Source organism: Lepisma saccharinum, chromosome 12 (genome assembly GCF_977018435.1).
Source record: "Lepisma saccharinum chromosome 12, izLepSacc3.1, whole genome shotgun sequence".
NCBI lineage: Eukaryota > Metazoa > Arthropoda > Insecta > Zygentoma > Lepismatidae > Lepisma > Lepisma saccharinum.
The window spans coordinates 20292301-20314057 of NC_139240.1; the positions used below are offsets into that span (position 1 = coordinate 20292301).

A 21757-nucleotide genomic window follows, 5' to 3' on the forward strand; every position below is an offset into this window, starting at 1 on the left:
TTGCCAAATATATTCGCAAAAGGTTATTTTTTGTGTATATTTTTGACAGTAAGACAAGTGAAATGAATATGTTCACACATATGTTCAGACCAGGTAGAGGTGTCCAAGATCACATATTTACAATAAGGCAAATAATAGAGAAAGTTATAGAATACAATAGAGAATTATACCTATGCTTTATAGATTTGGAAAAGGCTTTTGATAGGGTGCCATGGCAAGAGCTATGGAAAACCCTAAAGAAAAACAATGTAAACAAACAATTAGTAGAAGCAATACAAAGTTTCTACAGAACAAATAGATGCTATGTCAGAACTGGCAATAACAGATCAGAGGAATTCAAAACATCAACAGGAGTAAGACAAGGTGATATTTTATCCCCATACTTGTTTATCATTCTAATAAATGATGTTCTGAAAGAAATAAAACCAAAGATGAGAAAATTCAAAGGAGGAAATTGGAAACTGAAAACTGTAACTGTATCTGAACTTTTATATGCAGATGATATTGTATTGTTTGCAAATTCACAAGCAAACCTACAAATAAATTTAGAAATAATAAATGGTAATATGTCAAAGAAATATATGAAAATAAACAAAGATAAAACAACTGTGTTAAGGAAAGGGAGAATAGAAAAACCCTGCATAATAAGCCTTGAAGATTCAGAGCTAAAACAAGTACAAAGTTTTAAGTATCTAGGTGTTACAATCAATAGTAATGGAAAAATAGATGAAGAATTAAACACTCGAATAAAGAATACAAACAGATTATATTATGCCATAAACAAAGGATTTTTAGGGAAAAAGGAAATAAGCCAAAAAACAAAAATGATTGTGTACAAATCAACTTATGTACCAACATTGATATATGGAAGTGAATCCTGGACAATTAATGAAAAACAAAACTTACAAACAGTAGAAATGAAATATTTGAGGAGAACAGTGGGAAAGACCAGAAGGGACAAAATCAGAAATCAAACAATCAGAATAACATTAAACACAAAACCAATATATCAGGATGTGGAGCAACCACAACTCAGATGGTTTGGACACCTCAGCAGAATGCCTGAACATCGAATACCTAAACAGGTATGGGAAGCAAGAATGGGAGGATTGGGTGCAAAGAGACCGAAAGGAAGACCACGTAGGACATGGAATGAGGGAATGAAGGATATCCTGAGCAGGAGGAACATCTCGTGGAGTGAAGGAAGGAAGTTGGCAGAAGATCGTGACAGATGGCGAGCTCTCTACAAAACCTCGACACCAATCGGTAGAAGAGGATCGGAATAAGTAAGTAAAAATATGTTCACATTTATAATAATTTTTGTATATGAATAAACTAATGAATATAGTAACTATATAACTTAAGTTCTGCCACTAATTGCTGTCAAATCAGTCACTATAGTGGAACCAAGAGCAAAACAACCTGCGCAGACCCGCGACTCCTGTGCACCATACTCACACGAGTAGGGGAAGGGGAGAGTGGACCATGCTTCCTTATGGCCCGAGGTGGAGGGAAGAAGGGAAAGCTGCACGTGGACTTTTCGTCCCAAGGTTTTTTTCCTTGTGGTCGACCTATAATACCCATAATGTATTATTCTTCAATATCAGAAAGTTAAATTGGTAATTTATGTTGAGGCAGGGGTGAAAAAATTCAGAGCGGTCTGACAGACGTACCTCACAAGTTAAAGGTTGATGTTATATATATTTTTTTTTATTAGGTTACTAGAAATGTGTTATTGATCTTATTCTGGTTTCAGGGTTGAGGCTGTGTCACAGTTGGTGGATGATGTGATGTGGTATCAAGTGTACCTGACATCGGAAAGTTCCTCTGGTAATAAATATTTCTCTTATTTGTTTCTCTGAATATCTTGAGTAAAGTATATTTTTGCCCAATTTTTAATAATTATCATATCTCTATTCAGCATGCAAGATTCGGCCATAGGCTGATGTATCACCTAACCATTACATATCGGTGGAGGGTACAAGTAGACTCTGTGGGGCTGCAGCTAATGCAGTTTCAATTATTAAAACAAAATCTTTATTGATTTGAAACAAGGGTAGACAAATAAAGGGTAACTGGTCACAATGGAACCATGAAAATTTTCACCCACAGTGTTCTATTTTTAAAAGGAAAATAGAGTTCACTTATGGAAATTTTCATTTCCTCTTTTTTTTTAAAAAAAAATATAATGTACAGTACATGTATTTTAATGTTTGGGTGTTTTTTTGTATTATGTAAATCATTAAATAAGAATCATGAAAATTCCATTTTAAATTTTTGCACTGTGGCTAGCCAAATTTTAAAATATTTTAAATTCTGCAGTGATATGGCAGAGTGACAGAATGTATTAAAATGTATTGAATGGTTATTCATGCTATTACTGGTAGAGCCTTGTTTAGGAAAGCCACTCCGGTACAAAAAATTTGTTTTAAAGTCACATTTCAAAATATATAGCTTTATCTTAGTTGAATTTATGGCTTTCTTAGCCGGTATTTAAAAAATAAACAAAAAAATTGAAAATGCTGGCTCCTGAGAAAATGTGGTTTCACCTGAATTATGTTTGGTTTTGTCTACGCTTGATTTGCGATGTTTTCAATCAGACGATTGGATTGGTTGCCTTAGTAACAGTAATTCTAAAAAGCAAGATTTGCAGATGATTGAATTGTACAACCTTTGTCAGAAAAGTTCTGGGACTGAGCTCATAAAAAATAATTTATTCAACTTACCAGCTAATGGTCCTAGGTCTTGTTAAAATAGTCCCCTCGGCTATCTATGCACAACTGCCACCGTTTCTGGAGGTCATGGAAGCAAGCAGGGAAAGCTTCATCTGGGATGCTTCTCAGCACATGTGTTACAGCCTTTGGATTGCTGCAAAATCTTCATGACTTCCCTTTCAGCGGCGTTTTCACACAGGGAAACAAAAGAAATCACACGGTGACAGGTTGGGTGAATATGGGGGTTGTGGTAGAGCAAGGATACAATGCTTGGCCAGATATTCCTGGACTGATAAACCCTTATGGGGCCTTGCATTGTCATGCAATAAGAACCACTGCCCAGATGCCCACAAATCAAGGCAGCACCGCAAAATTGCTTGACGCAAACATTTAAGGATGTCAATATAAAAGTTTTGGTTTATCGTTTGTCCTTCAGGCAGATATTCATGGTGCCTCACACATTCCACATTTGCAGCTGTATGTGATGTTGACAGTAAGTTGACTCTGGGATCATCTTGCACTGAATCTCTGCCCTCCTGAAACCTTTTGTACCATTCAAAGACACAACTTCTCGATAATGCCTCTTCACCATGTGCTTGCTGTATCATATTCCATGTTTTACTAGTGGTTTTCCTTAGCTTAATGCAGAACTTAATGTTAAACTCTGCTCGGAATCCACGCCCATTATGTCACTTGTGTACCTTCCAACTAAATGTGCCAACAAGCCGAACAAGCTCAGCACAGCCCTGCCACCTAGTGAATTTACATGGAAATACTTCCAAGGCCATGTGTATTCATAATACCCAATTCTTGTGTTTGAATATCACAGGTAAAGAATAAAAAAATCAGCCCTGGAACTTTTCTGACAAAGTTATTTGATGGGTATGCTTTGCAAGATTAACGTAAGCATTTTTATATTTTGTCTTTCAGATGCAGGAAAAGATGAAAAATCCCAGCAGATCGCACAGAACTTATTTGCAAATGTACAGGATAAAGAGTTGGTAAGGAGAAAAGTATCTTGGGAGTGCTGGAGGGAGAGGATTTTGCTCGAGTGCCAAATAGTTTGCACGTACCATGCTAGGTACGAGAGCTTCTTTGCCCCAGCAAATAATGCTCGAATAGACAAAATGAGTAGTATGCACTCGGACCCCAGTAGTACACGTATATCCATAATTTGTCTGTGGTAATGGCCCCACATATATGGATTGTGAAGTAATAGACACAGTGAAATTGAAACTTCAGTGAACATAGTCATCATCTCCATGTTAAAATGTAGTTTACTCTATCTTATCAAAATACAGTGATATATGAAAATGAAATAGATGATTGTGGGCTGAAACTACCAAGGTGAATATTTTACATAAATGTGTCTATAATTATTGTCATAATATAATGATATTCGAATGTATACACTCGAGGGTGAGACACTAAATGGAGTACGAACGAGCGAAAGAGGTCCAATGCAGGACTCGAAAGCACGTTTGAAGTACAGTCAGTGCTTGAATTGGAAATTACTAGTTCAAGGAAATACTTGGTGAGTGTGGTAATAGATGGGAGGATGATTGTCTGATTCAAAATCAAGACAATGAAGCATTTATTGGGATGCTTTATGCAAATTTTCTTAACTGGGAGAATAGCATACTGCCCAACCTATATAGGTCTTCACTGTTATTAAAGTTTTAAACAACAACATGATAATTTTGATATGAAACATATTTAACATGTTCAGCTTGCTACACGCGTGGCCATCCCACACCTTGGCTGTTTGGACTAAGGTGTCATGCTCTGGGCTCCGGCTATGGAACGTGTACATGTTCGATTGATTGATTTGGTTTTTTAAGTCCACTTTATGAACAGTAAGGCTAATCGGGACTGGACCTACAGTTCAAAGTGGGATCCGAACCACTATGTGCCTCCACCAGGTATCGAACCCAGGACCCCTTGATTACAAGGCGACGACGCTATCACTGTGCCGTCAGGGAGGCCTATGTGTACATGTTCGACTCTCCTGGGGGAAGCATATCAACCTTTGTCCTAAGATTTGGTCCTGTGTATAGGACCAGTGACCATCCACCATCGTGAGGAAATTGAGGAGCTACGAATGAGTAGCGTAACCCGGTCATGAAAAGCTACAACAGCAACTGGGGTTTGTCGTGCTGACTACACGTTACCCTGTAGCTGGTTGATCATCCACCTGGGTGAGTGAATGAGTAGAATCTGGTGAGAGAGAGACCGGCAGTTGATCGGTAGGCCTGGCCTCTCAATGCGCTGTTGCACCACAGGTTATTTTTATTATTACAAGCATGGCCAAATACTGGCATTCCAACTTATGATCTCATCATTTGAGTTTCTGGGTTCGAGTCCTAGCTTCCTTCTGTTCCTCTTGTGAGCAAGAAATTCTTCAATTTCATCATCATCATTACGAATAACATGAAAGTAAGGTCTGCACTCACTGGGAAATCCTGAAAAAAGGGTGGAAAATGATTTGGAGGCAGAAAAGTAGCATATAAGAAGCTTACTCAGCATAATTATATGAAAGTCAAAATTGAAGAGTATGGCCGAAAACCCTGATAAGTCCAATTCTATCGATTTGCTGTTTTTATTAAATAAATATATGTAAACAAGTTACTAACTTTTTCTGCGAGACTTATTTTTACAAGGTTCTATTAATTTCGATAGCCTCTGCTACCATCCTCACGGGAACTTGTTGCTTCACTGCTGGGCTGGTTTCGGGTTTCTGCCATTTCCTTGCATGCCACTATACTGATCGCAAGCCGAACTGGCGGCTGACCTACTTATTTCTACCTAGCTCTATCTGTCCACCAATCGCGTGCCTCGATGAGTGTCAACAACCTCAGTTGGGAGGTAAAGCTGTATGGGCAACATCACTTTCCCATTACAACATTGCCAAGCGTACGTCTCTTTTTGTCAGTTGTGTTTATCAGCTTGTTTTTACAGTGTTTGGGTGTTTTGTGTACTAATTTTCCATGCTTTGTGTGCTATTGTACAACTTTTATCCACTGATTAACTCCTCCCCCTGCCCCCTATTTTACAGTACAAGTCCAAGAGAATTCAATTGATCACTGATTTGTTGTTTCCCAGCTGCCACTTGGAAATACGAGCACTGTAGGAGCGCTGGTGTAGCCAGTTCCTCTGCTACATTTGCTGCACATGCTTGGTTTTAGTTGCTGCAGTAATGGTACCAAAAATCATGAATAGCATTAAATAGCTATGATAGATTTGCATTAAAAATCATGATTGCATTAAATATCTCCCATCGGTGTGTTTTCTATGGTGTAACTGTACAGACTAAAAACTTGGTAAATCCCGAGATATGTGAAAGTTTGAAAATCATATACAGGGGGAAAGTATTGAGTCTTGAAACTGGAATTTGTTCTGTAAGAAGAGGAAAATATGACTTATCAGGTTTCTCCCCATGACTCTTGAACAAAGTGTCTACCAGTGAAGAAAGTCCAGAAATCAACAGAAAGGTCAAAAAAGTCAAGAAATTATGCTTGTGGTCAAGAATTTATGCTATATTTTTACAGTATAGTAAATTCACATTGTTGTATACCTATACTGGGATTTGATAAAATTGGATATTGGGAAATTTTAAATTGGATTGAGTTGTAATTTAAGATTTGTTCACTTTGTTTCTTAAGAATTACATTCTTGATAGCGTGAAGTTTTGTAAAAATATTAAATAAAGTAATGTGGATGAAGTTTGAAGCATTAATTTTTACATGCATTAATAAATTTAATCTAAATCTTTTGTTAAAGTACAGCTTCAGTGTTCATCTTAACTGGCCTTGTGGAAGGGGTTTATACATTCAATAAAATTATCTATTTTCTTAATTTTCAACTATACATAAGTAGGGGACGATGAAATAAATGTTAAGAAAAAGAGGGGAAAAGGTCAAGAATGAGGAAAGAAAGGTCAAGAAAAAGTCAAGAATTTGGGATTTGTCATTTTGGTAGAAGTGGATCAAATTTTTACAGAGAAACTGTTCTTTAAGCAACAAATTACAAGATTTTTTTTATCCTCATAGTGGAATGTATTTGTGTACTTTTGCAGAGACTGAAGCTGTTCAGCGTATACACACGGTTTGTCGGAGCTCTTGTCCAGCTGTTCCAACGTTGGCGGATGGCTCGCAAGGGAAGAATGAGGCAACTGAAAGAGTGGATTCCACCACCCCACTGGATGTATCCAGATGGACAGACGAAACCTGGTCCCTTCGAAATATTTTTGAAAAACCACTGGGGGAACAAATTCCATAAAGTAGTATGTCTTCCCAAGTCCAAGATACTGTGGTGGAAGTCAGTGGCTGTAAGTCAACATCTTTGTCATGTTTTCTTTGTCTTTTGTTATTTTTTTTATGCAGGGTGGCTACTCACCAGGAATTCCTTGAATTTTGGGAATTGTGCTTGAATTATTGGCTCCGCTCCGTAGACGTGAAAAATTGCTACTTTTATTAATCCAAATCCTATTGAATTTATACATATTTACAAATGCCCTGACCCACGTTTTTCACAATACATCTTTTATTTTTATTGAGGAAGGAAGAGAAAGGAAGCCTGCATGGAAAATGAAACATAATTCTTTCAATCCGTTTACTCTGCAGAACAATTGGACAGAGTGAAGATTATTGCAAGATAAGATAACTTGAAGTTGGTTAGTTAAATTTGAGTTTGAAATTCTTATACAATTAACAATTTCTCGTAGATTAGTATGTCCCGTAACATTTTAGACTTGTGTTAGTAGATGTTTTTTGAGTCTGAGTATGTGAAATGGCAAATGTAAACTCCAAACCTTAAACTAAATATTTTAAATGTCTCATAAGTAATAGTGCAAACTGACACAGGTGAAAGTACATGATAATAGAAGCAAGAAAGTCTCAGTAAACGTGGGTCTGAAAAACGAGCCATTTTCGAGATAATCGTGAATGTGTGGTTACAAGCCGCCACTGACTTCATTGTTTGTAAACGTCGTCCTAGATGGTAAAATGCTAATAATACAGTAAGAAAGGTGACTCCCACAGTACGATTAGACTGTGTACTGATTGTATCCATCCTGTTTGATTACAACGCCACCTCTTGAAAATGTTCTGTTTTGTAAACAAAGAGCAAACCTCAGAATGTGCAAGGAGTAAAGCACTCTGTGTTTACAAAATGCAATCAGTGACGGCTTCTAACCACACATTCACACACATTATTAGCATTTTACCAACTATGACGATGTTTGCAAACAATGAAGTCAGTGGCGGCTTGTAATCACACATTCGCGATTATCTCGAAAATGGCTCATTTGCAGACCCATGTTTACTGAGAAATTTTTGCTTCTTTTATCATGTACTTTCACCTGTGTCAGTTTGCACTATTACTTTTCAGACACCTTGTATATACAATGAAAATCCAATTTTCGTTTCCAGAGTTTACATTTTCCCACATCAATCTTGATGGTACCAACAGAGCAAAATGCTATAAAATTTTCCTCGATTTTACATTTTCCTGCATTTTAACCCTTTTCAGCCTGAATTTTTGTTATGGGACAAAATGTCAGTTTGTATTTTTTATATGTATTGGTAAGACCTCTTGTGGCTGGATTGAGAATAAATTATCACTTGACATTAAAATAGTGTTAATTACAACTAATTACAACTAATGGAACCTGAAAGTCCCGACAGGCAATTGGCGTCTGATGTGTAAACGCTGGAATGAAATATCAGATGGTGCGTGGTTACTATATATATTCCTTTCAACAGTTACATTCAAAATATCTACGCACTACATGCTACAGTCTAAAATATACATTTGATAGAAACAAAATCCAATATATAAGCCAAAGAGAAATAAATGTATAATAGATGGAACAGTGTCTTATGATTGGTGGTACTAAAAAATAAAAACAGTTCTTCTTCTGGTCATTTACACAGAAATGAAATTACAAAATTAAGAGCCAAAATTGGAAGAAAGTATAAATGTATAACTGATGATCAATGTCTTACGATTGGTGGTATTCGAAAAAACAATTCTTCTTCTCATTCACACAGAGGAAAACCTTACATAGTGTACAACGTGAATGTGGTCTAGACTCAGTCTTATGCATAGAACACAATTCACACCTTCCTCGTTTAGTAGTAAATTCTGGCCAGTGTCCTCCCACGTTCTGAAGTCGAATATCTGAACTGACAGAGAAACCTCCCCTTCTCCGTTTCACCGGTGGGCTTAGTGTGGATGTTGATGGAGAGGAGTCCTGTTTGGGTCTCCCTCTCTTCTTGGTCGGAACTCTGCACTTAGCTAGTAATCCCTGCACCACTCTTCTCTTGAAATCTAACAAAGGCATCGTGCCATACAGATCTGAATAAATTATGTGAGAATTCACCAGAGCAATTTCTATAAATGAAAAGAACAATCTGTGCCACCATTTCTTTGATCGTTTGTTACGATCATATAGAGATCTCATCATATCAGCCTTATCTACTCCCCCCATGTGTGAATTATAATCTTGAACAACTGTAGGTGCTTGGATATCAACCTTTGTTCCATCTTTTTGTGTACGTTTGATTGTTACAGTCTCATTGCCATGGTAGTTAGATATCAGATGCACACAACGATTGTCTCTCCATTTGAAGTAGGCAATTCCTTGATCTGATATTCTGAAATCAAAATCACCCCTTTGTAACTTTCTGTCATCCGCAAGTTTTGGAAGTCCAACACGATTGGGACGCACAGTTCCACATGCATTCACACCCTGTGCCTTCAGATATTCAAGAAGCTCCAGAGATGTAAAATAATTGTCCATCATAACGACATAATTTTTATGATACAAAGACAAGGTCAGTTTTTCAACTACACTTCCACCTAGGCCAAATCGTTTATTACCCATGTCGTTACCCTGTTTGCCCTGATAAACATGAAATTCATATATATATCCAGACATGTCTGCCCGGCACCATAATTTGAATCCCCGTTTGATAGGTTTCATGGGATTGTATTGTTTCAATGATGAACGTCCTTTGAATTTCACCATACTTTCATCAATGCTCTGAAATTGATCAGGTAACCTGAATTTTTGAAAATTCAGATTCAAAGCAGTTATCAGTGGACGAAGCTTGTATAATCTGTCACTATTATCTGAAGGGATTGACTCATTGTCATTCACATGCAAATTGGTCAGGATTTGTTTGTATCTTTCCCGCGTCATTGTTTGAGATACAGCTGGTACTGTGAGGTCAAAATCACTACACCAGTAATGCTGCAACTGTGGTAGACGATGATAACCGAATAGGAACTCAAGACCAAGGAAACCGTATAGTTCTTCCTCTGATATTTGTAACACTCTCTTTTGTTTTTGCTGGATATATAAGTTGCTTTGAAATATTATATCGCAAACAGTAGTTTCACCTAGTACTGTGAGGAAAAAATCTGTTGGACATGTTTTGCCTGCAAAGAACTGCTCAACAGTACCCTTTTGTAAAGTAAAGATAGGCACTGTAGTTACACTGTTACGTTTTCTGAAGTTTCTATTCACTAGTGAATGCGCAGATGATACAGATGATACATCTTCACATTCGCTGTCAGAAGATTCAGGTTGTTCTCCACTATCATGTTGCTGTCCTGCATCATCACAAATGCCCTCCCACTCATCACCACTGTCTTCAAACGACGTATCTGCATCAGAGAGATCATCAGCGAGCCAACCCTCAATATCATCATCGGTTGTCAGTTTCCGTGCCATAGCCCTACAACACCAAAAAAGAGTTGTTTAGAAACGGAGAAAAGATACGTCGACTTATTCACGCACCATTGACAAAAACAGCAGACGCCTGTCGGGACTGGAAAGTCCGGGGTGATTTTTTGTTCATGAAACACATTTCCGAACACATTTCGCCAAAATTATTTCCTACACAAATTTACAATAGTTAAAACTAAGATATAAAAAAATCTGGGGTACTTACAGTTATTGAAACACTTAATTATTGTGGAAAAACAACAGTTGCAATTTCGCCCTTGCAATATGGCTGCCTTACTGACGCCTTGGTCTAAAAACGTGTGTACTGCTCAGCTGTTTATTAGGCCAGCAACTCCTGCCATCTTTTGTGAATAAGAGGCACTACATTTAACAGGGACGCACAAGTTCCGCTGGGTCAGAAACGAAATGTGTCGTGTAGCTAGCGTGTGAACAATGTGGGACTTTTAAGTCCCGTCAGGCTGAAAAGGGTTAAGTTTTTTCAGCTTGGTCCCCTGAAGAATGTAAAATCGAAGTTCCACTGTATATACTGTTTAATTGAATTAGAATTTTTGAATACATTGAAATCACACAGACCCTTTAAATTGTTAATACATTTGTCTGTATGGGTGGGTGGTGAGAGGCAGTAAGATGTAAGGTTGAAATAGAGAAAAAATTGGCTTGTACCCTTGAATTTTTGTAAAGTTCTCCTTGAAAACTGGGAATTATACTTGAATTTTATCCTGGTCTTAGAGTGGCCACCCTGTTATAGTATTACTACGAATGGGCTGTTTTATTAGTGGTGAATTGATCAACTTTGAAGCAAAGACAATGCTCTTATTGATACCTATTAGTGATATAAATCTCCCAGTGTGTTGCTTTTACCTTTAGGGTCCAAGTGGTAACAATTAAGATTTCATTTCTTCAAAAGTGCACATATGATATGTCACTTTTGTCTTTTCTGTTCATTTGTATACATATGAAGGTATGACATACTCAAATTCCAAAACAGTATATCAATTGTTACTATTACTAAAAAGTTCATTTCCCTTACAGTTTTGTGGGATAGATCGCATAAAATGGTGTATAACCCTTCAACCACTGCTTCTAGCTGATATATTTCGCTTTTACGTGTAATATTGAGAACAAAAGAACACTTAACAACATGCGACAGTTATGGGGTCATGGGGAAATTTCCCAATTTTCAAAATTTCCAGAAAAATAAGACTTTCGCCATTTTTGCATTCCCCCCCCCCAAAAAATAGGTCCATACAGCATCCAAAGGGATGATGCTAAAAGCCATTTTCCATTTTTTTCTTCTTTAAGGTGGCAACACTGCCGCACTTATTCATTGTTATTCTTTTTTTTTCCCAAAATGTATCAACCTATTTTCTTGTGTAGTTGTAGGAATGCACCACTGCTAACGTACTACATTTTTTTGTTAACTTGGTCTATTGTGACGGTTACAAGATCATGCAATTTAGATTTTTCTTCTTCCCTTAGCTTTCGTTACTGGTGAGGTAAAATGTATAAATTTCACCTCCACCAAAAGCCCTGCCATTAGAGAAAAAAACAAAAACTAACAATTAGTACTCGAGGTATGTTTTTTTGTTTTTTTTACTTTGTGGCAAATTTTAAACGCATGTGCCTTGAAACAACACAAACAACTTAAAGAAATTAGGAACGTACACCAAAACAATGTACTTGCATCCAGCAACTACTATGGAGGTTGAAAAAATCGTACAGAAACTCAGACGTACTTGGTCGTGTAGTGTAGATGAAATCCCCACTTATGTTGTCAAACAATGCAAAGAATATATTGCAATCCCACTGTGCCACATAATCAATTTGTCCTTCACCGCAGGAGTTTTTCTACAAAAGCTGAAGGAAGCAAAAGTAATTCCAATATACAAGAAAGGAGATAGAAATAACTTAACTAACTAAAGACCAATATCTCCCCTCCCCCCATTCTTGAAAATTTTAGAAGCTACCATGTACAATCAACTTGTATCATTTTTAGAAAAACAACAACTTATTTCAAATACTCAGCATGGCTTCCGCAAAGGTAAATCAACTGAATCTGCTGTGTTTCAATATTTGGAATATATAAGAGAAACATTAGACAAAACGGGACAATGCACGGGACTCTTTCTAGATTTAACAAAAGCCTTCAACCTAGTACCCCATGAAAAACTATTACAAAAAATAAAACATTATGGCTCACATCCTATCTTAGCAATCGTATGCAAATAGTCGAGATTATCCACAGAAAGGATGACGGTGTCTCAAAACCCTGCACAATATCAAGTGGAGTTCCACAAGGTTCTATTATTGAACCATTACTCTTCTTAATATATATTAATGATTTGCCAATAAATTTAAAATCAGCAAAAATGACTCTTTATTCAGATGATACAGGTGTAGTCATCACCGGTGGTAAGGAACAAACCCTTAACTCTAATATCAAACATGTAACAATCAAACTCAGCAAATGGTTTTCTGACAATAATTTAGTATTAAACAGCAGCAAAACTGTGGCTGTCAATTTCCACCGCACAAGGAATAAAATGATAAATGAACCAAATGTTACATAGGTAATATGACAGTAAATCATGTTAAAACAGTCAAATTCCTGGGAGTATGGATTCACGAAAGCTTAAAATGGGACCCACACATAGATCACCTTTCCGCAAAACTAGGTAAAATTATATTTTCCATTAATACACTGAAAACAATATCAAACTTAGAAACATTGAAAATTCTATATTACACCATGTTTCAATCTTTATTAACATACGGTATAATCTTCTGGGGAAATTCCACTAATAGTAATAACATTTTTGTGCTGCAAATGAAAATTGTCAGAATAATAGCAGGAGCTAAGAGAAATACACCTTGCAGAAGACTGTTTAAAAATTTAGGCATATTACCCTCACCATGATTGTATATACTTCATCTGCTGATGTATGTAAAAACTGACTTAGACAATTCCTTCAAATGTAACAACTCCTCACATAAATATTATACAAGGAATGGCAGCAACCTCACAATACCATCACACAACACCACATTATTTGAGAAAGGACCTAAATACATGGCTGTTCACTGTTTCAATAACCTTCCAAGTGACATAAAAATAATACAATCAGCTACCTCATATAAAAAGCATGTAAAAAAATACCTATTAGATCATTGTTTTTATTCTGTTAAAGAGTACCTGACAATAAATTGCAAATTGTCACATCGTAAATGAACTCCTAGGACATGTATATGTATGTATTGATTTTATCTATTAAATGTATGTAAATTAATGTAAACCTTGCAACTAACAGCAAGAACAAGGAGAATCAATTATAATGTAATCAATGTTTTTTAAATGTTATGTATAATATCTTCATACTTGTACCTATTTGAAAATAATTATTAACTGTAATGTGCTGACATGTTCCATACCATGTGTGGAAAACAACCACTGTACAATGGTCAAAGGAATAAAATAAATCATATCATATCATCCGGAAGAGAGATGCTCTCATCCACTAAAGGTTAAAATATTCTTAAGTTCACGTGCAAGATTATCAGAGTATTAGTCATTCATTTAATCATGAATCTGATTTTTCCACACAGTACTGGTGCAGCATTAACAAATATTATGCATTCTGTATACTTTTCAGGATATTTTGACTCCATGAAAGTGTGGTGTGTTTTTGTGGAACCCGTGCTCTGTGAAATGTTTGGTCTGCATCAGCAATTAAATTTGACACATTTTTGTCGGCCTACTCCTATTCAACTTATTGATAACTAAAAACAAATTTTGTGAAGCGTAACATGCAAAAGTTCACTCACTTGTTTAACCTTTAGTATGATATTTAGATAACTGCAAGGCAGCAATTAATGTGTCATTTCTCCAAAACTATACATGATATTTCAGTTCTGTGAATAGGTTTTTCCTCAGAAAAAAAATGTGCAATGTTATTGAAAATGTGGCATATGATTGGATTTTTATGTTCCAACCACCATTTCTTGCCAATATGTTTTACTTATAACTGTGAAAATGATGAGAATGGAATAGAAATTTACCATGTACAGGGTGCGACAACAAATATGGCAATTTTGCAACTGGATATAGCTGGTGGTTTTGTTTGAAGTGGCATGTGACTACCGCCATCGTGCAGCCCCTGCTTTATCATTCAGTTATGACTGAGTCATGGATTGGGACATAATGCCCATTTGCTGTAAAGGCGTATTACGAAAACAAGAACAGGGATATTCCTTAGCCCACCATTTCACTGGATCTGTTTGTTGTGATCATTTTTGTGGATATTTGAAAGCAAAAGGTTTCAGCCAACATCCCCACACCCTCAATGAACTTAATGATCGGATATGGAAAGAGATGGCTCAAATTAATATCCAAAGATTGTTACAGTACCTTAAACAAAATGGAGGTCAATGTATTTGATCACAAGTGGACACATCACGATAAGAGATGACCTCCTAGACTCTCAAAGTTCCAGTTACTCACTACATCCTGCCTGTTCCATCTATACGGCAGAGTTGTACGCCATTCTAAAGGCACTGGACTTTGCAGATGTCAATGGTCTGAAGAAAGTTCTTCTGTGCTGTGATTCGACCAGTCTGTTGCCGAATTCCCTGCATCCAGTAGTACAATGCATCTTCAGACGGCTCATGTCTTTATCTGCCAATGCTGATGTGTGCTTCTGTTGGGTCCCTGGCCACATGGGTATACAGGGGAACGAAGCACCTGATGCTGCCGCCAAGTCTGCTGATGCAGATGGCGTCGTTCTCGTCCACCTTCTGCCAGCCAGCGACCTGCAGAATGTGTTCCGTTGTAGCCTTCTGGACACTTGGCAGGAAGAGTGGAATGTGGAAACGGGGAACAAGCTTCATGCTATTAAGCCCACTATTGGTGCTTGGGATTCCACGTCCCATCCCTCTTGTCGTGAAGAAGTTCTTCTTACCCAACTTCGTATTGGACGCAGCCATCACATGGTCACTTACTGCAGGGGCTCGACCCTCCGATGTGTCATATTTGTGATGTTGTTTTAAGTGTTTGGCGTATTCTTATTGAATGTGTCAATCTTTATTTCCTCCAACAGGCTTTTAATCTTCCCAGCCATTTGTCATCCCTGTTGGCCGATGACATCGACGTTTTATCACGTGTTTTTATCTTTCTGAGAAGCTTCCACCGTCTGTGAGAAAGCTTTTAGTGATTTTGACTTCTTAATGTGTTGCATTTGTCTTGTGAAGGTCTCTTTACAACCTTGCACTTTTAATTCCTCCCAAGGGGCATTTTACACCCCTTGTTTTAATTTTTCATTCAAAGTCAGAATTTTAGGTAAGGGGATATTTCCTCGAATATATTGAAGGGTGCAAAATGGCCTCAAGTGCCGACGCACCCAAAAATTTTAATTAATCAATTCATTCATTCAAGAGATGAGCTCCTGAATATGTCTCAAGCTGAAAGTGATCAAATTTTGCATTCATTAATTGCCTATGATGAAACATGAATCTACCATTTCACCCCAGAGACCAAAAAATTAGCATGGAGTGCATTCAAAGAAAAGCAACAGCAGGTGTCAACGAGGAACTGTCTTCTGGAACATGCCATGCGAATTTCTTGGAGACCGTGATCGCAATTCCATTGATGAAAAGTGGTGTGTGAACTGTTATTCGCAGGGACAGACCTGGGATGTTTTCTGGAATGTAATTCTTCTCCATGACAATGTCTGGCCCCACATACTCAATTAGAGAGCAAGAACTCTGGCCAAATGCCATGGGATGTTTTGCTCCAGGCTCCTTACAGCCTGGACTTAACCTCTATGTATTATAATTTGTGGGGCCTCCATGAAGAGCATCTCAGAGGAAAGATATTCAAGATAGATAAAGCACTGAAGAAAGATGCTCTGCATTCTACAACAGCAGCCCAGTTCTTTTTTCTCTGACATAGTTTGGTACTTGTGCACTATGATGCCAGGGGTCCTGGTTTCAAATCCTAGCCTGCACATGTGTGTCCTTTGTGAGTGTCCCTTCATCAATTTCATCATATCAACCCTCATCCTTATCTTCGCAATTACCAAAAGTGGCAGAAGAGCAAAGAAAAATAAACCAAATCAACAACAACACAGTGGCGTATTCTCCATCTCACTGCACTTGCCGCCAGAAAACCAACTTTTTTTTCATATATTTTTATACATTTATGTAGGTTTAATATATGGGTAATAACTCATTTATATATAATGCAAACTGTTTAACCAAGATTCTAAACTGAAATTCAAGGAAATTATTTAATGATCTTAAAGACTTGTTTACGTACGCCACTGATCATTTTCCATCTCACCCTTCTGATGACCTGGTTTCCTCCCCAATTGTAGGAGGGAGGTTGATGGAACTGAAGTGGCTATTTAAAGCCTGCATGGGGCCTGCCTGGTCAGTTTCAATTCTGTCCTTTGCAGAGACAGTGTTGCTACATGAAGGGAAATTCAGGTCTAATTTCAGGTATAAAGGGTGGTGTTAAGAAAAATATAGAAAATTGATGGAAAATTTGAAGTTGTCGAACAGTTTTTGTTTTACTTGCATGTCTGCATTAGCAATTATTTATTTATATTGTATGTACTAGATATGTGTATAATAAATATATACAATAAATAAGAATTGTTGTGTTTAACCAGGTCAGATTTTCAGAATACGCCACTGCTTGAACAACTCTTGCTTTACTATTGCTCACAGGAAATATAACTACAAAATAGCATGGTTTTTTTCAGGTTTGTAATGGCAACAAAGTTCCCAAGGCTAACGTGGAGAAATCCAAAGTTGAAAGTAATGAATGCAATGGGGAGGCTAGCAATGGTGCTCATGAAATGGAACCTGAAATTCATGTCAAGACTGAATCAAGCGAAAATGAGAGTGAAGACAACAGTGCTGACCACCCTTTCGACTTTGAGTACGATATCCTCAGAGAGCATCACCTCAGAGAGTATAACAGAAGACTTTTCCTTCAGTGGTACTTTGCAAGGGCCTTAGGAGGTAGGTCTTATTTTGTCACTTCATGTAGTGGCCAAATTCCTTCTTTTCTTGTTCTTTGGCCTCGTTGAATTCATGTGGTTAACCTTAACCTTAGAACACTACCATGTTCCAATATTACAATGTAACTACCGCTACGTAATTTTACGTACATGAAGGAATCTATTTTTAAAACAACCTCTACATCACGAAAACAAATTTCTATTCATTGTGAACTTTATTTTGTTTATTTTTCCTTATATTGGAATTTTATTCTTCATTTTAAAATGTATAAACACAGAATATTTCAAGAGAAGATCTTGCTTGACAAGCCTGTTCGTACATTAAGAATGAAGGCGAAAAGTTCGAACAATGAAAAGCAAACAATAATAATATTAATAACGCTGTAAATAAGGAACAAATGTAATTTTAAAGTCTTACAAGAAAATAGTGTATGCTTGTAAACTTTCGTTTTCAAAATTTAAGTATCCAAATCGAATTTACAAATGTCAAAATTACGTGAAAGGTATTTCTCGTTTTACACAGCTACGTAAAATTGACTTACAGTGCACAACATAACAAACCAAATCAAGACGATCAGCACTTGCACCCTCCTTACCACAGTGCTGCTGTCCGACAGGCAACTTGAGGCACTGCTAGGCAGAGGGCGGAGTGAGTGCAAGGAGGGCGGTAGGGGAGGGATTTGAGTGCAAAGCATACGTAAATTTTACGTACGGAAGTGTTCCACAAATTGGCTTCCCACAGGAGCAGTACGAAGTTGTCATCCTCCTTTTCTTGTATTTGGTCTAGGAATTAATTTGTGCGCCTGGACAAGAGATGGCGTAACGAGCGTATCGTCCCACAGTTCCGTGTATCCACACATGCGTTGAAAACTCCTGTCAGCACGCATTGTTCGTAGTATAGGGCAGTTGATTGACACGTGAACAACAGCATTTTGTAGTCAACTGAACATGGCACAGTTCGTGCCAGATAAAGTGTTTTTGCGGGGTGTTCTGCTTCATTACTTTAACATGCAGAAAAGTGCTACCAAAAGTCATCGTATTTTGGTGGAAGTGTATGGTGACCATGCGCTAGCTGAGCGAACGTGTCAGAAGTGGGTGGACGGTTTAGAAGTGGTGATTTCGGCCTGGAAGACCAAGAGCGACCTGGACAGCCAAAAAAATTTGAAGACTAAGAATTGAGAGCATTGCTCGATCAGGATTCATGTCAAACGCAGGAAGAACTTGCAGAAGCATTATGCGTTGATCAAACAACAGTTTCCAAACGCCTCAAAGCCATGGGAATGATTCAAAAGATTTCACATTGGGTTCCACATCAATTGAAAGACAGAGACGTTGAAAGACAAAAAACCATTTGCGAATTGCTGCTTCAAAGACAGAAAAGAAAGGGGTTTTTGCATCGCATTGTTACTGGCGATGAGAAGTGGATCCATTACGAGAACCCGAAACGAAAAAAGTCCTGGGTGAAGCCAGGTGAACCAGATCCATCACAACCGAAACGAGATATTCACTGTGCAAAGGTTATGCTGTGCATATGGTGGGATATGAAAGGTGTGGTGTACTATGAGCTGCTGCAACCGGGTGAAACTATTAATGGAGAACGTTATCGACGACAATTAATGCGTTTGAAGCAAGCTCTGGCCAGGAAACGACCAGAATGGGAGAACAGACATGATAAACTTATTTTTCAACATGATAACGCTCGCCCACATATCACAAAACCTATTTAGAAAATGTCGGATGGGAAGTTTTACCCCACCCGCCATATTCACCAGACGTTGCTCCTTCGGACTACTACTTGTTCGATTGCATGAATAACGATTTGATTGGACAGCGGTTCACTTCTTCAGAAGATAACGAAAAATGGGTCTCTGACTGGATTGCTTCAAAGGATGAGGACTTCTTTCGCCACGGAATCCGTAACTTGCCTGACAGATGGGTGAAAGTGGTGGCTCGCGATGGACAATATTTTTCTTAAGGTATTTATGTATTTTGTGTTTGAACTACAGCTTCAATTCAATGTGTGCGTAACAACCGCACGAATTAATTCCTAGACCAAATAGTTGCAGAAACTGCAATACTTTCTGTTCCCTTGTGATGTGGCTGCTACTGTATTTGTCTCTTCCTTCCCCAGTAGCTTCAAAATTGACTTTCTTAACTCGTGTGACAGTCCGGGATTTATTAGCCTTTGCTCCTGCCAGATCTTGGTCAAGTTCTCATGGAGGTGAAGCATAAACTGAATTCGTGAGAATGGTCTCTGTTCTGAGTTGCCCTGATTGTTGTAGAAGTTGTGAGTGTGAATAATGTATCCATTGATCGCTGCCACGTGCCTGACAGAATGCCCGAGGAATACCATAGGCGGAGGGGTAGGTGGGTTCAACGAGGGAGGTAAAGGAGGGAATTGAGCGCGAAGCATACGTAAATTTTACGTACGGTAGTGTTCTAGGGTTAACCATGTGTGTATTACACCTCACGCACTCTACCGTCAAGCAATCGGTCAGAGGCGAGTGCTCGTATTACAGAGGATGAATGACACCATGAGTTACATCACCCATCAGGACGGTTAAGGTTCCTGGTTTGATCCGTGTGCCTTCGGGTACGTTACGACATTTTGTTTCGCAGGTAACGTTGTCACTTGTAAGCTGCTGCACTCAGTTTCCAACATAGCCAATCTCTGTGGTGGAGTGGTTAGCACAGAATGCTATGATGCCAGGGGTTCCAGGTTCGAATTCCTGGTCATGAGTGTTCTTTGTGAATGTCCCTTCATCTATTTCATCATATCGTTATTCATCCTCATCTTCGCAATTATCCATATGTAGAAAAGTGATGTAAAATAACCATATCAGTCAACAGTTTCCAGCCTCCTGCTGGGTCAACATAGAAATCATACCTTTGTGCCATCTACTGATGTGCCACTACTTCGATCTTTTCAGTGTTTTCTAGTCCTGTCTTCTTGTTTCACTCTCCACTACCCTTTGGCCTCTTGACCACTCCTTGTGTGTCATATGCTTTTGCTGGCAGTCTCAGTCTTCATGTGTCCAAACCATCTCATCTGCCTGGTTCATTTTATCCTAAGGCTTCACTATTCTTACATACTCTTTGTCGAATTTCCTAATTTCTTGTTCATTCTCTTCTGGTCTTCATCACCACACTCCTTTTTTGAAACAAAAGTGCAGATGGAATATATTTTCTGAAACAAAAATCATTTAACCCTTTCCAATCCAATTTTTCTGCCACATGCACACTCTGTAACTAACTGACTCTCTAGCCTTCTTAAACCTTTAGGTTTATGACTGTAGCATCTGTCCCTATCCTGGGCAAGATCAATCCAATCTTTTCCATCCCTACCGATTTCCTTTAGGTCCATCTCAACAGTATCCCTCCATCTTCGTTTTGGCCTTCCTACAGGTCTCTTACCATGAGATTTCCCATCATAATCCTGTATACTCTTCTTTCCTCTCCCATTCGTGCCACATGTCCTGCCCACCTAAGTCTTGTTTAATAATATCTGGATATGAATACAAATTATGAAGTTCTAAATTATGTAACCTTCTCCACTCACCTACCTCCTCAATTCTTTTAGGTCCAAATATTTTTCTATCCAAGTATTTTACTTTCAGATACTCTTAATTTAAGTTCCTCATTTAATATAAGAAACCAGGTTTCACATTCACATAATACTGCTGGCAAAATTACTGTTTTGTATATTTTAACTTTTAGTTAACTTTTAACCTGCATATTCCCCAGCTCTTATTTATTTTGGTCAGGAAAGAGGTTGGTGGATTACTTGGAATTAACCTACAGTTTTAAAAGAGAAAATCATAAATATGAACTCACCTGATGATTTTAATCTATTTTAGGTTCCATAAAATAATTAAAGTGTTTTAGTTTATTTTGTTCATAGTTTACTTACATGCCTTCTCTCTGTAATTTTCCTACTAGCACTACAGTGCGAATACAACACAGGATCATCTGTTCACATCAAAACACATGGACTGCCGAGATACGAAAAAGTACTACGCTATCTGTTGGCTAGAGTTCGAACTACATGAGGAAACATGTCAGACACGCTCCAACGGAGCGGGCGGAAATAAAAGTGTCTGATGTTTCCTCATTGTGTTGGACCAGCATAGGGTCAGAAAGGGTTAAACCTCGACTACAATTTCTTTTTGTTAGAACCAGAGGGACGTTACTCTAATTTATCAAATTTGCAGGAGAGAGGAAATAATGTATTCTTAGGAATTTGTCTGACTTTTAAAAGGAGTCAGTAAATT

At 37.9% G+C, this 21757-nt stretch overlaps 1 protein-coding gene across 4 annotated transcripts in view; it reads left to right on the forward strand.

Annotated features, from left to right (window-relative positions):
• Positions 1-21757, forward strand: part of LOC145996594 (uncharacterized) — a 196198-nt gene that overhangs the window by 60056 nt on the left and 114385 nt on the right. For all 4 annotated transcript variants that reach the window (XM_083133148.1, XM_083133149.1, XM_083133150.1 and 1 more), the window contains exons 4-7: positions 1757-1830; positions 3645-3715; positions 6790-7041; positions 17226-17487. In XM_083133148.1, the coding sequence (XP_082989274.1) occupies positions 1757-1830; positions 3645-3715; positions 6790-7041; positions 17226-17487 (659 nt within the window). The remainder of the gene's footprint in view (positions 1-1756; positions 1831-3644; positions 3716-6789; positions 7042-17225; positions 17488-21757) is intronic.